Source organism: Hippoglossus stenolepis, chromosome 11, assembly GCF_022539355.2.
Source record: "Hippoglossus stenolepis isolate QCI-W04-F060 chromosome 11, HSTE1.2, whole genome shotgun sequence".
Lineage (NCBI taxonomy): Eukaryota > Metazoa > Chordata > Actinopteri > Pleuronectiformes > Pleuronectidae > Hippoglossus > Hippoglossus stenolepis.
In genome coordinates, this window is record NC_061493.1 from 1,611,668 (window position 1) to 1,629,244 (window position 17,577).

At 40.9% G+C, this 17,577-nt stretch overlaps 2 protein-coding genes across 2 annotated transcripts; both read right to left on the reverse strand.

Moving 5' to 3' along the window:
• LOC118117374 lies at positions 1–7,086 on the reverse strand. Its single transcript, XM_035169561.2, has 4 exons — positions 4,489–7,086; positions 4,249–4,361; positions 3,761–3,905; positions 1–2,839 (listed from the first exon to the last, which is right to left on the reverse strand). The coding sequence occupies exons 3-4, from the start codon at positions 3,813–3,815 to the stop codon at positions 807–809; spliced, it is 2,088 nt and encodes a 695-aa protein (XP_035025452.2). The 5' UTR covers positions 3,816–3,905; positions 4,249–4,361; positions 4,489–7,086; the 3' UTR covers positions 1–806.
• Positions 7,087–7,193: 107 nt separating this feature from the next.
• cryz (crystallin, zeta (quinone reductase)) lies at positions 7,194–13,907 on the reverse strand. The gene is made up of 8 exons (XM_035169573.2): positions 13,696–13,907; positions 12,430–12,582; positions 11,897–12,060; positions 11,061–11,112; positions 10,798–10,947; positions 10,410–10,511; positions 7,894–7,989; positions 7,194–7,495 (listed from the first exon to the last, which is right to left on the reverse strand). The coding sequence occupies exons 1-8, from the start codon at positions 13,801–13,803 to the stop codon at positions 7,334–7,336; spliced, it is 987 nt and encodes a 328-aa protein (XP_035025464.1). The 5' UTR covers positions 13,804–13,907; the 3' UTR covers positions 7,194–7,333.
• Positions 13,908–17,577: the final 3,670 nt, after the last annotated feature.

Here is a 17,577-nt window from a genome sequence, read left to right on the forward strand (position 1 = left end):
GTACACTGTACTGACAATTGCTCATCTTCACACAGATTTAAACAGAAATCTAAAACTGAAGTTTCTCATTGTTGGACCCACCTGCTGCCTGCCCTTTCCTTTTGTCTCTCTCCCCGGTCGTCCCCCTGTGTGTTGTATGTCCATGTCTGGTCCATGTATGTGTCCGCGTGTAGGACTGACTGAGTGTGATGTCACAGTTTCGAACTCACCTGCACATCAGAGCTGCATTCAGCAGTCAGCAACCTCTGCAGTATACGACTGGTTGGTCTCGGTCAGATCGTCAGTAACGCCAGGTGGATCTCCTGCTCAGCCTGCAGGCCTGTCTAGACTTCCTCCTGAACCCGCGTCTGAACCTGAGCCCAGAGACTGTGGCCACAACTGACCAGTTATTATATTTAACTTCTTCTTGTCTCCGCTTCCCTTAGCACTCATTTAACGCTCAGAGACCAGGGCTCCCAATGCAGCAGAGACATTGACCTGTTTGCTGTCGGGCAATTATCCTGCAGGGAGCATTGAAGATTTTTTTTAATTCGGAGTGAACAGCTCTGGATATTTTCTGAATTGAATATATCTACCCAACTCATTTGTAACATGGTGTGAGATGTTAGCGTATTTTCCTCTCCAGTGCAGTGGGGGGTCGGCTGGATGTCTTCTCAGGAAGCACCAGCCTCAGCTTCCTCCTCGGGGAGGAGCCTCCCTCCTCTGACACATACTCCTGCTGCAGCAGTGCAGCAGCTCCATCAGTGCCTGTAGAGGATCCACTCTGTGTAGATAAACCAGGCACACAGACACCTGATACAGACACATTAGCTGCCTCCGTGCTGTCTCCAGACACCCCCAGCTAACAATTTGTCTGTTGACCCACCAGGTACATGCTCAGTCCCTGTCTGACCAATATTGTCTGACAAACGCTCCACAGGGGTCACTGATCCCGGTGCCTGAGGGGTTACCCCAGTCAAACCATCTGTACCTGGAGCTGCCTGAGCCTGGACAGGGAGCCTCTCCTTGGACTGGGCTGCTTGAGTTTCCAGGGGCAGTTGATGTTGTCCTTCCACAGTCTGAGGGCCTGGTCCCTGGGCTGGATCGTTCTGTAGTCCAGCTACAAGAGGAGAACTGTCTGGAGGCAGCTGGCTCGGAGATGGAGCCTGTTTGGGCACAGGATGTATAACTGGATTTGTTATTATGTTTGTGGAAAGTCCTCCAGCTTGGGAGTTCTGAAGAGGAATGGATTGTAAGACACTTGCTTGCAAAGTGTTAGCATGAACAGAGTTAGCCAGAAGAGCAGTAGCTGGAGACATGAGGCCGACCCCAGTTTGCCTGTTAAACCTGTTTACGCCACTGGAAGCTGAGCTTGGCCCAAGGATTGGAGCAGCAGAATTAGCTTGTCCATTGGGGAACGGGGCATTAGATCCTGGGGCCATGGTGTTCAGTAGAATATTCCCTCCTTGAACAGAGAGGCTGCTGCCAGTCAGGTGTGAGTCAGCTGAGCCCAGTAGTGAAAGGTTGGCAGTACGATTCCCATCAGCAGCAGATAGGGAAAAGGGGTGCTGGGTGGAAAGCTGAGCATTTCTCAGAAGCAATCCAGCTTCTTGATACTGAATACTCCCACCCTGCAAGTTTTGACCCTGTCCAATGGTACCAGCAGAGGCTGACTGGTCGGCAGTACTGGTGCTATCAGCAGGTTGGGGGTGGGCAGGGTTTGTATTCTCCTCAGACAAGCCTGTACTCTTGGTGGATTTCTTCCCTTTCTCGCGGCTCCCTTTTGTTTTCCTGCCCGACTTTGATTTCCCTTCTTCTCCTTCTTTTTCTTTTCCATCCTGTCTTTTCTCGTTACTTTTCTTGGAGCTGCTCTTGTCCAAGTGGCCTTGCTCATTTTTCCTCTTTGGATGGACTTTGCTTTTTCGTAGAGGGCTCAAGTTTAGTTTAACCTTCAGTTTTCCAGGGGATTGGTTTTTAACTTTCTGTCTCCTTTTTCTTCCTTTCTCTTTGTCTCTGGAGGTCCTCCCCCTCTTCTCCCTCCTGTCTTCACCTTGCTCCAGATCAAACATTACATGTCTTGATTCTCTTCTGAAATCTGTATTTTTCATCATGTCAAACTGGTCCATCAATCTGTGTTGTGGAGGGAGGCCATCAAATAGAGCAGAGTCTCTCATGCTGCTGTGAATCCTACCCGGTCTCATCGTGTGCTCTGGTGGTCTGTAGGTCCTGTGACAGCTCTCGCAGTGTAAAGCCTCATTTCCATTACTCCTACTTTCCACCCCAGTCCTGTGGATGTCCATGTTTCTGTCTGTTTTATAAGCTGTCAGGGTCTCAGGCCTCTCGTGGAACGTTTCTCTCCATGGATGAGAGAGAGAGTTGGAGTTGCCAAGAGAAAGAGGCTTGTTAGGAACGTCCCTGCCCAGGATTCCCTGCTGAGTCCCAAGCTTTCTCCTCTCCTCCTCTGTCATCATCGCCCTCATTCTCCTCTTCTCTCTTTCCTCCTCTGCCTCCACCTCTCTGTTTATCCCGTTGTTCCATCTCATCTGATTTGGCCACACACCCCTCTGTCCTTTGGTGCAGTCCAGGCACCTAACATGGCTTCCATCTTCGTCCCCTTCGGACCAAAATTGGCCACCATGGTTTTCTAACATCATGGCGTTCCTGTCCAATGTTTGACCGCTACTGCTTTGCATGAACACATCCCTCCTCTTCTCACTAACATCCACGTGGTTGACATGGTTGCTGATCCCTGAGGTGCTTCCCTCCTCTTCCTCCTTCTGTCTTTTACTTTCTTTCAGTTTCTTCTTGCGAGACACTTGATAGTAAATCAGGACTACCAGCAGAGTCAAGCCAACTCCACCTGAAGCACAGAAGGAGAGGACAGGTTTTAATTGCAGTGTCTCTAATAGGTATCCAAATTTATCTCCACAATTTTATTTAATTTTTCACATTACAAATTAATTGAGACCATATTCAGACAAATCATTCATTAAAAAAATCATTTAGCTTCAAATTCAATTCATTTAAGAAACAAATTGATTACAAAGAATTAGAGTACATGATGAATGCAATTTTCACAATTAAAAAACCTAGGCAGTGTTAATCTTTGGGAGGATATGAGTTTGAGAATGAAAAATTCTAACTAATGGATAACGTAAACTGAGTCCAAACATATAATTCCACTTAACCTGAAATTTGAAAGTGAAATGACAGGGGCTGCGTTCGAAAAGTCCAAATAATCTCCTTTCCTAACCACTATTCCTTGACCCTGATGGAATACGTGACAGGGTCAAGGAAACATCAGAAGTAGAAGCTGTAAGGAGTTAGGAAATGAGAACCACGGTGCAGAGACGATCTGACTCCACTTCCACTTGGTGTTTTTTTACACAAGGTACAAAGTGCAATTAACGTAGCACATGTTTTTTTTGCAGTTAGCCACCGCACATCCGTCTTTCCCATCGACACAAACTAATTTGGCTTCGACTACTTTTGAAGTTAACAGGCCGTCATTTTAATTTTAGAGAAATGTGACATAATGTAAAGGTGGCATAACTAATCTTAATGCAACTAATATGACAAAATGTTAGATGGAACAAACTGTGGTTTTGGTGTCAAGCAAGAATATAAGGTATATGGAGCCAGAATAAACACATTCATTTACGAGACCGCGTGTTCGTTGTTCAAGTCTGCATTCACGAAACTGTGTTTCTTTATGAAACAATGTTTCCTGATGAAGTGACACAGCTAAACCTACTTTCATTGTGTTGTGTATCATTCTCACCAATAAAGCAGATAACTGCAGCGATGGCCAGGTCTCGAGTGTACGGCCGTGACATCACACTGCGATGTCCTGGTTGCAGGAGACACAGATGGCCAGCTGCAGTTGTAACCCCGATCACATACCATCCTATGATTGTTATGAGGCTCTGAGAGGCAGCAGGGATGAGATCTCGTTTTAATTTATTTTACAATTATGAAGCAAATGTAAGAATGTTGAAATAAACTGGTGAAATAAGATGGTATGAGGAAATAACTACTGTCTTACTGCTCAGTACAATCTCATCATACTGTTGAGTTATTATACCTGTGTCATCCCAGGTTTTCTTCCACCTGAGAACACATTTGTGTCTGTGTGTGTATGCATGTGCATTTGTATTTATGTAAACACATGAAACATCATTTAATTTTTAAGGTCTTGACTATACAAATAAAATTGAATTGAATTGAATCTTTTAGTTATGGACTGTGCACGCACAGAATGTGTGTTACCTATGAGCCAGTCTGTGGCCAATGATGGTATCCTCCAAACCACGGAGGAAGCAAAGCATGATGGGACACATGCGGGGCTCTGATTACTGACAGCAGCAACATCCGCAGAACACCTAATGTTGGTGGGTTGGAGACGTTATTACTTTATTAATAGTCAGTGTGACAATCGACTTGCAATAACTGCATTGGAATAAATTTCAATGATTAAATTATACTGATAATGAAAAGTATTATACTTACAGGTGATATTGTGTCAGAGAACAGGTAACATGGTGATAAGGTAGCATCTCTTCCATTGGGCTGTAACCCAGCAGAGCTTCATCATTATCACCATCGTCATCTACTGGGACATTAAAACAAGTTAAATGAATTAAGTGAAGAGAGAGAATATATATATGTGTGTGTGGTATCATCAGAGGAGACTCAGGTCATCCACAGAGGACACTGATGGATGACAGCCATGACGCCGATGTGTCTGCTCAAGCTCTTCATCCGATAGACTTCTCTGTAGTGTGCCCTCCCCTCTGATGAAATATTATGAGTTACCAAACAACAGCACGGTTTCATATTATTAACAGATTAGTGTGGCTGATTAGTGAACATGAGCAACTGCAGAAGTTTTCCACGACAGACTATGACAGTGTTATATACTGACATGTTTGCAGTTTCACCTCAAAGGGAAGTAGGGTGTATTTTGTGTGAACCTAGTACAGATAGCACCACTAACCAAAACGTCACACTTTATTTGATTTAATGTGAATATTCAATAATAATAATAATAGTGTCAGTGGTCATTGTGCATCTTTTTATTGTACTGTGTGTTTGTGTTTTTTTTGCAAGTGATAACCAGGTGTCTTGCCTCGTCTGCCTGTTCAGTTATCCATCCGTGAGTTTACGGTTGAATCTCAATGTTCCCATCAACCCTCAATATAAAATCATAATCATCTCTCCCAGACAAAAAGCTCTGATAAACACACTGTTCACTAGCTGCCTATAAATGATAGTGATGGTTCTGGAGGAAGATTAAGTATCTGGTCAAAATTCTACTCACAGCTGGAAGACAGGCCACCGCAAGAAGCCTGATACTGGCTTGATAGGAACAAACCCAGACATGGACAATGGTTAGATATAGTACAGGAAATATATGTGATGGAAATTATGACTTATTGTTCAAGAGTGACAGAAGATGCATTTACCAGAAAACGGGGAACAAATGATAAGGTTTAGAGACATCAGCTCTATCATAACACTATTATCTATAGAAAAGATTGGATAAAATCCTGATTAGGGCGAATTACACTAGAAACTGTAAAATGTTCAAATGTAAACCCTCTCTATTTGTTTGTTTTTCCCTGTTTGATTTTTTGCTTATGTTTTGTTTTCCTTTTATTGTATGTTTGTTTTGAATAATGCATCAAATCAACAAAGACTCAAGTGGAAAAAGGAAAGTTAGCTGTAGAATAATTCTCCCTCCATACTAGCTTGTGATGAGAAAATTCTATTATTTCAGTAGGAGATAACAATACAGCTGATTAACAATAACTTTAACTCTATTATCAGTCATGTGCATTCGGAACAGTGCATTCAATGCAATGAAAAACGTTGCTCTGAGTCCCAGCAGTGTGCACACCCATACACAGCCATGGTTTCCATGGTAACCGTAGTTGAGGAACAACTTCTCTCTAAGTATGTCTACATACACCAGGGATCACTAAACTTGTGACAGATTGTTTTTTAAATGTCATAGGTTTTCTTTATATCAGTTGCCTAATTTTAGTCATTCAAACACATCCTCCTAAAATACACAAATAATGGCTGAGTCCAATACCATTTAAAAACCACTATAAACTGCTTACCTGTTGATCAGAACCCAAATGACCACCCCTGCTGAGGACATGGTACACTCCACTCACATATTAATCCATATGAATTAACTGTAGCTCTGTGGGATGTCTGTTGTCAGGGGATTTAAACTCACTGCTTCATCACTGACTGGTTGCTTCAGTGGTATAGCAGCTACTGTGTATACGAGTGTGTGTAGCTAAGGTTACCTGGCTGTGTATGGAGCATGCTCAGTAGAGCCGACTGTCACCTGAGAGGAACAGATGTCAGCTCTGACTCACTTTCTACTAAATTAACCTTGAATTTAGCTCTTTTATTCTAATTATTTCCCCTTAATATCAATAGTTTTGATGGAACTGTCACAAAAATGTAAGTATTTTTATTAGGTATTTAATTGGGAAAAGGTTTTTCATTAACTTTGCTTGTAAGGTGAGGATATTGTACATATACATAGCTCCCATCTTCTCAAGTGTCTTTGGGATGTTGGCCTGTAAATGACTGAGTGAGCAACTGTGGACAATATTAGACTTGTTAATGGGACGAGGGCATTAACCTTTGTGTCAGTAATTCTTACAATTTTATATCAGCTGTCTAATTCCTTACTCTCATTTCACATCTCACAGGCTTGTACGAGTCAGCTTGAAAAGGCGACTGACTTTTGGCGACTGATGATCAAATTAGAAGCTGTACAGTAGAAAAACGTGTATTATTTAATGATTACGGTTAATCATGGTAAAACATTGGTTCCTTTGGAGGTTTTGCGGTCGGCAAACAGCAAATTGGTTCATTAGATTAGTCCACACTGATAAGGAGTGTGGACTATGTAACGTTCGGTTCTCAACTGGCACTGGCGAGATCCTGGTGAAATAAAATGTATGAGGTTGGTGACAGTGAAGCTGTTGACCAGACGAGCTGAATAATGAGCTGGAACTCACTATAAAACTCTGTAAAGCCAAAGGGATCCAGCCGCAGGTCCACATGATAATGCTCTATGTTGATAACTACGAGCACCACTTTTCACCATTTGTACCTGTGCTTAACCCACTGCAGCAAATGTGCACTAATGTTACCATGGAAGGAATACAACAGTGACTATCACATCATCACTTGTGAGCATGATTTATTAAAATTTGTGAAAAAATACAGATAGTTCTTTTTATTCATATTTAATTGTTGTTGTAGTCTCTACTTTTTCAACAGCCCGAACCCTACGTAATGACCTTTGACCTGTGGTATCATGGCATCACATGGTCAAGACTATCTTCCCAGCTGCCCCGGGGGACTCGATGATGTCATGGTGGGCCTGGGCAGCTTTGTCGAGTGGATACTGGGAACCGACCACTGGACGCAGCCAACCAGCTTCCATTCCTGCGTAGAGATACGCTGCGCACTCTTTCATCTCCTCCTGAGAACGGAAGAGGGAGGAGGAGCGAGGGAAGAGATATGTAGAAAATATTTTTTTTAAACAGAGCATTGTAGCAGGATCAGCTTTTCTTGCCTCCATGTCAAAAGCTGTTTGCTGTCCATTATTTGTGGTTATGTTATAATGTGATTTTGGTCAAATTCTGCAGATTTTAGCTTCAGCCAAGATGTGAGGGGACAACAGAATTTTCTGATTTGCTGGGGGTAAGAAGGTAAATGTAACCCATCCAAACTGTAAACAGCATTTCACTTAATTGTGTTGGCTCATGGATAGAACATCTGCCATTAATCTCAGACACATACAGTGTGTGAAGCCTTAAAAAAAAAACAGAAACTGAAAAAAATCTGACCAAATCAAACCATCAAGTGTGATTTTCGTACCGGTGTAGCAAAGAAAAGAGCCACTCCCATGATGCTGCTCTCTTTAGCCATGGTGTCTCTGGGGTTGATCTCTATGGGGCCCCTGGAGCCAATAACCTGAGGAGAGCAAAGGTGAGAGAGATGAAGGAGTGTTACTACTGCTGTGATACTACTGTGATGCTACTACCAAACATCAGGTCATTAGCTGGCTAAATAAACAGAAAAAGACATTGTGTGTTACATGGAGTCAAGAATAGGTTTGGTTTTGGGAACTAAAACCAAATCTATGACTAAAGCTGTGTCTCAATTCAGGGGCCGCAACCTTCGGGGGACCCGATCTACGCAGCGGACATCAGCAGTCTACATCCTTCATTAGCTGTGTTGGCTAATCTGACATGAGACGGTCTGGTCTTCATATTGCATCCCCAGCTTTTCCTGCCCTTACAGCTGTCGCCTAGCAACAGAGCTGCTGAACTGAAAAAAGTTCTTTGGTTCATTTAAATGTTGAAAAGATGTTTTTTTAAAAAAAACATTTGTACCATTAGGTGTTCGGTTGAGTACCAACATTTAAAAATAAATTCTTCTGCGGTTTCGCCTCGCTTGCTGCCCCCATTACCTCCGTTTGTCACAGAAGCACAATGAATCATGGGATCTGCTGCTTGGAGTTGGAAAGAAGCATTTGTCAGCCGCATTTGGAGGAGCTTTCAAATCGGGACAGTCTAGTATCTAGTAATCGGCCTTCAAATGCAGCTTCAGAAGAATGCAGCTCCCGAATTGAGACACAGCTTAAAAGTAAGCATAATTGGAAGAGTGGGGTGGAGCCTGATTAAGAGCTTGAGACACTGCACACCCACCTACAACTGTCACCTAGCACCCATTGGATGGAATTACCTATCAATCCTACTGTATGCAGGCCCCAATGCATACTGTGCTTTGTTGTCTATTTTACTCTAAATGGGACCATCATTTATAAAATGAGCATCACGCTGTGTCGAAGAAGACTTGAATCTAGAGATTGAGACCATAAGCTCCTTTGGAAAATGTTTAGTAGAGTTGTTTTCTCATAGACTTCTATAGAACGGACTTCTTTTTGGCTTCAGTTTCTGTACCTGCAGTCTACATACATTTGTATATACTGTCTATGATAGTGAGGCTGATGTGTATTTGAGCATTAGTGGTGAACCTGTTGGTCACTTGGTCACTTCTCATTCATCTTGATAAGTGACAGACAAGTCAACATTGATGTCAACCAGGGTTTTTCAAAGTCTGGGTGATTTAAACAGGAAGTATACTGGTGCCATGGGATCAGTGAGTTAACTGCAAGTCTATTGGCACTATTCACAAATAATGAATTATCCATTAGCAGCTACTGATTACAATGTACCCCAGCAAGTTCTGCACTTATAAAGAGCATCTCGTCTATGATTCACATGTGGATTTATTGGTTTAGCTATACTTCAGTCATCGGTCCATATCAGTATTAACATTTTTTTTAAATGACAAAATACTGAACAAAAATATAGAAATACAATCATCACGCTTTACAAATCCACAGAGAGTAAACAAAGACATTTGTTCCAGCGTTTCATAAAACAAGATAAGTAGTGTAGTCTCAGTTAAGGCCCTTATAATCAACTTTTTAGAATCAGTTAATTGATGCATAAATTTAGACATAAAGCATGTGGCTTGCACTTGTCCATCATGGACGTTTCAGCAAAATTCTGAATGCATCACTGTTTGCCACCTGATGCTTTATTACTGTTGCAGGACTCCAGCTGCACCTCAAGTGTGCCGTGTAAAGTGGAGAACACAGTAGGCTCCAAGAAGTGTTATCCTAACATCATCTGTACACAGGCAACATGCGAGCCAACATGTTACTGTACATACAGTTTACAGCAGTGACGCTGCACTTCGTCTAACCCTAACCCTAACCCTCTTCGTCATCTTCACAGAAATCCTCCCTAATGATGTGACCCAGACATCTTACTTTGTCCACTACTTTTAGGACCTGGTCCATCAAAAAACAGACTTACACTGCACTAACATGGAGATGGAGATAATGACATCCTTGGAAAGTCGTGCTAAAACAAAAAATAGGTTTACCATGTCTGTGAGAGATGAGTCTGAGAGGTAGAGCTAATAATTAAGGACTTGTCCCTTTCACTTCAAATTTCTGCTTGTACATTTTAAGTATGTTCAGAAAATGTGGTTTAAATACAGTTTATGTTGTTATAACTGAAGATGGTGATGAATTCCCACCATGATCACTTCATTATTGCAATATTTTACCTAAAACACTGCCTCCTCATTCACGTTATGTGACATTTGAGAAAAAGTAACTGCAGAGCATTTGTGTGATGACTACTTCCTGAATATTCCTGAAAATATAGTTTGTGGAGCTGATAGATGAAGACAGGTGTGTTCAATCTTTGGACCCTAAACCCCTGTGTGATGTCTGGTGGTACCTTTTATTAAGTTGAGAAGGAACTGAACCAGATGTTGGCTGTGGTAGAACTACAGATTGTACAGCTACTGACCGTGACACGTCCTCCGTAGGCCAACATCTGGAGGTCTTTGCTCAGGTTGACATTTGACAGCATCTCCACTATCACATCTACGCCTCTGCCGCCTGTGGCTTCCTGGAACAAGGGGTTTCAGTGTTATGAAGCTGATTCACTTCTCACCAGGTTGATTCACCATCACAACAACTGACCAATCAGAGTCATCATTCTACAGGATCCTGACACATGGCATGATCACTGCCAGAGGTATTCAATCCAAACATCACTTAAAAAGAACCTGTCGGGAAATGTGAAGTGAAAAAAAACAAACATGTGATGCTGTGAGCTGAAGATATCGATGACTCAAATGCTTCATTGTGTAAAAGGAGTTTTCTTCCTGGTGTTTGTGTACTTGTGTGTTTACCATGATTTTATCTGTGTAGCCCTGTTCTCTGTGATTAAAGGCCATGTGAGCTCCATTGTTGAGGACCAGCTTCATTCCCTCTGGTGTCCCTGCTGTCCCCAACACCCTGAGACCCAGAGCACGGGACAACTGACACGCGGCCACACCCACCTACACACATGCCCACACATGCACGCACACACACACACAAAGAGAGAGAATTAGGATGTAGAAACAATTTAAACTGTTTTAAGTAAATAGAAAAATAAAAAATAAACTCTCACCCCTCCACTGGCTCCATGGATGAGGACGGTCTCTCCAGCCTTAGAATGGGCTCTGTAACACACCACATAGCAGAATAAAACACATTCTGTCATATCAATAAACATCACTCTGTATTTTCTGTATAAAAAAACCTGAACAGATCAATGTGCTCTTCTCTCTCTTAATTCATGCTGACTTCCCCACTCACAAGAGTCACATGACAAGGCAACATTCCCATTACTTTGAAGAGGAATGGAAATAGATTAAAAATAAGATGTTCAAATATTTAAATAAGATAAAGTACTATTCTCTAGGTTGTTGTTTTCCCGAAGCTCTACTTTTTATTGCCATTACTACAAGGTTCATTGCAGCTGTTAATAGTACCATGATTACATCTATGGGTACCAAATGTAACTGACACTGCTTTAATCTTTATTGATTAATTGTCCTGATGGTGTTAGTGGAGGAAAGAAGTTAAAGTCAATACAGAAAATGTTCTGTGCAATCAAACTGCTCTCATATCATTTAAGCATCTGTTTAGCTTGACACTGGGATTGACAATGATATAATGTGAAGATACAGCAGCAACACTTCAATGACACTGGGCCGTGTGTGTGTGAGCCTGTGATGACTTTTATTTTCTTTATATTGTGAGCATTTTAGGAGCAGTTTTTACTAACAGCATATTGTTTTTCGTGAGCCTATGAACAACAATTTGCAGAACAATCTTATACATTGTAAATTGTGCATACATTATTCAGAGGGAAAAAAGGCTCTTGGCCTGTGAAGCCTCATATGCATCTGTTCGTTCACCACCACGGTGCAGCTGCAGCCTCGAACAGTGACATGGTCTTACTTGTGAATCAGAGCTCTGTAGGCAGTGAAGTAAGGAATCCCTATGGCTGCTCCCTGTGTGAACTCTAAAGCATCAGGCAGCTTGTGGACACAGTCGTCAGCTGCTACAGTGAACTCTGCATAAGCTCCAGACACGGTGGCTGTGGTGAAGACTCGATCTCCTGCCTGCCAACACACACACACACACACACACACACACACACACACACACACACACACACACACACACACACACACACACACACACACACACACACACACACACACACACACACACACACACACACACACACACACACAATGTGTAATAACAGCAGCTTTTATTGGTGTTAATCAAACAGGGTGAATGCTTCCAATAGATGTTTTTGTATTGGTATCTAGTGCTTACAACCAGCAAATGGATGATATGCAATTGTATATGTACTGACATACATGCTTTTAATGGACATGTATTTTTTACTAAATGATATCTCATAAATTTAAACTGTATCCACCAATAATTCTGTTTTAATGTGCAGTGTTTTTCATTCAGACCTTAAATGCAACGACTCCTTCACCGGCTGTTTCCACCACTCCAGCTGCATCGGTGCCCGGTGTGTACGGCAGGGTGGGTTTCTTGCTGTAAGTCCCAGCACGGATGTAAGTTTCCACAGGGTTCACGCCACAGGCCTGGACACGGATCAACACCTACAGCAGAGACACATCATGGAAGAGCCAGAGGCCGGTCAGTTCAAAATCAACATGTTCCATTTCAAAACAGACAAATAAACATGCTGAGGTTTTATGGTCATATAAGACATCAAAAACCAAGGCCAAGCACAACAGACCAAATAAGAGTCCTAGAGGTGTCCAATCTCAACTGTAACAGCACAGCTTTCAATTAGAATAAGTTTTATTTACTATTGTCATATTCATAAACACACTGTGTTGTCTTATTATTTATTTACTATTTTATTGGCTAAAATACTGACTGTATTAAGGCATTATGACGTTTATTCATACGGACAAGGCTGGATCAACAGTTCAAAGGTTCATACTACATACGTGGTTAGAAATGTGTGGCACTAAAGGAAACCATCAGCCACGTTGACTCATCATCCTCTGGTTTTAACATCTAAACTGTTTCAAAATCTTTATATTAAACATTTTTGTTCTTTATCAAGCTGCTGTGATTGTCATGTGATGAACACACAGTAAAACCTTAACAAGTTTGTGTTGTTCCGTCATAGGAGAACTGCGAGGCTGCAACTTACAAACAACACAACAAATAAAAACGGTCATTATTAATACACGTGACAAACTTTGTCTTTAATAATGTACTGACTGGAAACTGTTTGTTATCCAAGAACAATGTGAAAACTACCATGAAGCCGAAGTTCACATGAGAAGCATTTCTAATTTTCTGCAAGTTGACTTCCAGCTCCATCACACATACTGGTTTCACAGCGCCTATGGAACTAACTAAAGTGACCCCTGTGCTGTGGGTCCAGAGGGGCCCCTCGGGAGTCAGTCCGGCCATGCAGCCAGTCCCATGAGCAGGGCTGAAGTTGAACCTGTGTGCCGCTGCCTGTTAGCTGAGATTATTCCCACCAGGCAAAAAGAGACCAAACTTAACAGTAAAGTCAGGTGATGCAACTGTAAAGACAAGAGACACTCTCTGGTGTTTGAAAGGTGCTACTGACACTATGACGTGGCCTTCAGCAGCTTCACTGTACTGGTGTCGTGATGTGACTGCAGGAGTGTATACTGACTGGTCCTGGCGATCAACTGGGATCAACTGGGATCAGCTGGGAGTCTCACCTGTCTGAGTCCAGGCTGTGGGACAGCCACCTGGGAACACAGGCTGAGAACTGACGGAGCTCCAAACTCACTCACTCGGATGGCTCGCATCACTCTGCTGCCCGACATGTCTCACACCAACAAGTGGGACCTTACACACAGACTCTGGTCCCACGGGTGAACTCTTCGTGAGTGGCGCCGTGAACACTCACTCCTTCCGCGTTCTTAACATGTCGGTTAGAAGTGCGTTAGCGCCACCGTCTGGACTGGAGTAAATCAAGCTGTCACTTTCTTCTGTCCAGTGGTTTCCAGCCCACCACCACCACCAGGTATCCTGGCCTGCAATGTCCCTCGTGGAAGTTGGTTGAGTGTTCATTTGATTAATTTGCTTCAAAACATAATTATGTGTATTTATTAATTTTCACCATCTATGGTTTCGTGATTTAAATTATTGAATATATGATTTTATTAAATGACTCTTTTTCAGTGGCAAAAGTACTCACATTCTTTACTTAAGTAGAAGTACAGATACTAGTGTAAAAAAAATACTCTGGTAAAAGTAGAAGTGCTGATTCAACTCCTTTACTCAAGTAAAAGTAAGAAAGTACAGGCTCTGAAATGTGCTTGAGTACAAAAGTAAAAATGAAATTTTAACTTCAACGATACACGATGACCCATATGATAACTCGGCAAAACGAAAAAAAGTTCTAGGCACACAAAATAGGATAGTTTTCCTCTTTTGTTAACAACCTGCACAGAACTGGTACAGAGAAGAAGAAAAATCACTGGACACATGCAGTCTAGTTGTGCTGAATTGAACCCAGTTAGGGAGTGAAAGTAATCAGTCCTCTGAAAAATCGACTTAAGTACAGTAGCAAAGTATTTGTACTTCGTTACTTCTTTCTCCCCCTCATACTCTATAGCAAATACTACAAAAACGAATGTACAGTATATTTAGAAATGAGTTTAAACACCTAAATATTGAGTGGATTGAGATGTCTTGTAAACATACATGTGAGGACCTGTACGGTGGCAGAGACACATGGACCCAGACACTCTTACACTCAATGGTTTCTAAATAAATAAATAAATACATAAATTAATAAACTTTATTTATAAATGTTAATACAGGGATAAATAAATATATAAAACAACTTTATTTATTATAGAATATAAAGACATGCTGTAGGACAGGCCTGATCATTATATTTTTTGTATTATTAGTTTTGAAATAATTTCATCAATGATTTTTATTTCATTATTATTTATTTATTTATCTACTAACCCGATGATAATGTGTATTTAGTTCTGATTATAACATTTTGTATTTATATGTGTATTTCGATTTGACTATAATATTCTGAACCATAAGTTGACTTGATCAACTTTTAGTTTACTGGACAGATGTGATAGAGAAGAGTGCTCCCTGCCCCCTGTGAGTCGAGGCAAATCTTAATTGTGACAGTCAATCGCCTTTCTTGTTATTATGTTTATAAAAAAAATGAATTATTTATTCAGATTCCTATTATTATTATTATTCAGTTATATTATCAACTCACATCTTCACTGAAAAAATTACAGTTTAAATTAATTTCCACACAAGACATGATTGTCTCAAGCCACAATAATAACACAAGTAGTGGGGATATTGGATAATCTTCTACTGACTGAAGTAAACGTACTAGATCTTGGTGATTAGGATCCAAGCCTTATAAGAGTAAGACCTGAAATGGCTGAGTTTGGTCTCCGATTATAAGAGTGTGACCTACACTGACTGCAAGGAGCTTTTAAAACCCAAAGTAAGCATACTTCATCATCATACCTGATCAACGATCCAAACATGTAAGTACTGATTAATATTCCATATACTTGATCGAGACCTTTGTGAATTCATCTATTCTGCCTAACTTACAGTAAGGATATCCTACAGCTCTAATTTAGGGTTATTTATCGTTCAATGATCATGTCAGTCACTTTTCATTTTAGTCAGTATTCATCCTTGTTTACAAATTTCTTTCTTTATTCAATAATTTTCTCAGCCAAATGACAATTAATGTATTTTATATTATATTATTTAAAAAATGTGTCGTTATACCTTGCATGTTGTCTTTTGTTCTAGTATATTGTAATATAGGTATGTTTGACATTTTAATCAAATAATTTGGTACAAATATTAATGACTGAATGGATTATTACCACTCAGCAATAATACAGCACAGTCAGTGTACAGAATAATAACAATGACCTTGCACCATTGTACAGCACCGTCAGTAACTCGGTTTGAGTGGATAAAAACAAAACAAAATAGGAGTTTTACCAAGAGTATATCTTATATATCAAGCCAAAGCCAAACTGGATACAGTAACTGCCCCCTGTCTCCACTTATCTCCTTGTATTGTGACACTACAGACAATGAGGACTGTCAAAGATGTGCAGGTAAAAGACACAGAATCTCCCTACACTTAAGGTGAGGCTTTACACATGATCAAATGTCTATTATGGTGAAGACAGGGAAGAAACTCCAGGGAAAGAAAGAAATAATCAGACTGCAAACAAACAGAAGGAAGTGTCTCTGATAAGATAACCAGCGAGTACAACTCATGGCTTCTCATCACCCTGCCAAAGGGCTTGAACCTTTATGTTCTCTCCTCATCATGACATTCCTCTGAGGCTAATTCTTAGCTCTTGGCTTTCTGCTTTCAATAAAACCAATTTATTTGTACAATGCATAATTGTATGCATATAATTGTGAGTTTAAATTATTGCCTTTATGAGGCAAGTTAAAGTTATGTTGTTTTAATTCAAATAAAATAAACCACACAGCTGAAACCTTTAAAATTTCTACTATGAAAAAAGTTGTGAATATGACTGAGCTAAGTCTGGCCTCAAATACAACATATATTTTAATGATATACATATAAAATTGTCAGTGTTGACCACATGTGCGGGATCCCTCTCCCAGGACGGACAGAGTTGCAATAGATGCCACATGTAACTGAGAACATCAGCAAAATAAGAGTATTTACAGCATTGATTAGAATAAACAGTTTGTAACATAATGGGAAGTCAATTAATTATTGTCAGTAATGGCAGAGTATGTGAGTATCAAGCAGTCTTGTTGTAAATAATAGTCCACCATCAGCTGTCAACACGATCAGATGCCACCATAATCCACAATCCATCGTCATGATCCACTGCCGCCCTCAGGGTCCACCATCAGCTGCCACCTCGCTCATGATCCACCACCGTTTATTACACCACAGTAGAGGAGTAATATGAGTTAGCATGTGTAAGATAACATTGATACCTATTGTGTGAAATATTTTCTAACACTGTGTTTTAATCTGCAGAAGAGACGTCACAACAGATGTGAGCTGCTACATGAACTGTCTCACTACAGTCATGATGAGTAACGGCACCTGGACTGTTTGCATTCTTCCTCATCACTATCATTACAACTAAACTACTGCTGCTCATTTTAAATGAAAGAGCAGCTTCTGCTCCTCCACCCAGGCTTTAGATTTTACTCTTACAGCGCACATACGGCTGCATCAAGTACTGTAAGGTATATGTGAAGTACTACTTAACTATTTCACTTTAACAATTTAAACATACTGTTATTTGTACTCACCAGATATTAAGCACAAGTTAACTATAAAACTCTATGTTTAGCTCTAGATTTCAAGGAGCATATCTGGTATAAAGTAAAAATAACATGCACAGTAACACACATGAAAATGTAAGCAAAAGTTGTTCCCTTATTTAGGAGGCTCCATCAGCCTCTTCTGTTCCCCAAAATTCACCAAACCTCATATAAAAAGGCTGAGTCGCTGGTTCCAGACCAGTGTATGGCCATCTCCTGCTATTATGAAATAGTGCACTCCTCTGCAGGCCCGGATCGAG

Bases quoted from the DNA above. Each gene is read 5' to 3' on its own strand.
- LOC118117374 (XM_035169561.2), bottom strand. From the start codon at position 3,815: ATGTCACGGCCGTACACTCGAGACCTGGCCATCGCTGCAGTTATCTGC. The intron at 2,840-3,760 runs GTGAGAATGATA...TCTGTGCTTCAG, and splicing joins TGCAGTTATCTGCTTTATTG to GTGGAGTTGGCTTGACTCTG.
- cryz (XM_035169573.2), bottom strand. From the start codon at position 13,803: ATGTCGGGCAGCAGAGTGATGCGAGCCATCCGAGTGAGTGAGTTTGGA. The intron at 10,948-11,060 runs GTGAGAGTTTAT...GCATGTGTGTAG, and splicing joins TCCATGGAGCCAGTGGAGGG to GTGGGTGTGGCCGCGTGTCA. The intron at 7,496-7,893 runs GTACGAAAATCA...TTCCGTTCTCAG, and splicing joins CTCTTTTCTTTGCTACACCG to GAGGAGATGAAAGAGTGCGC.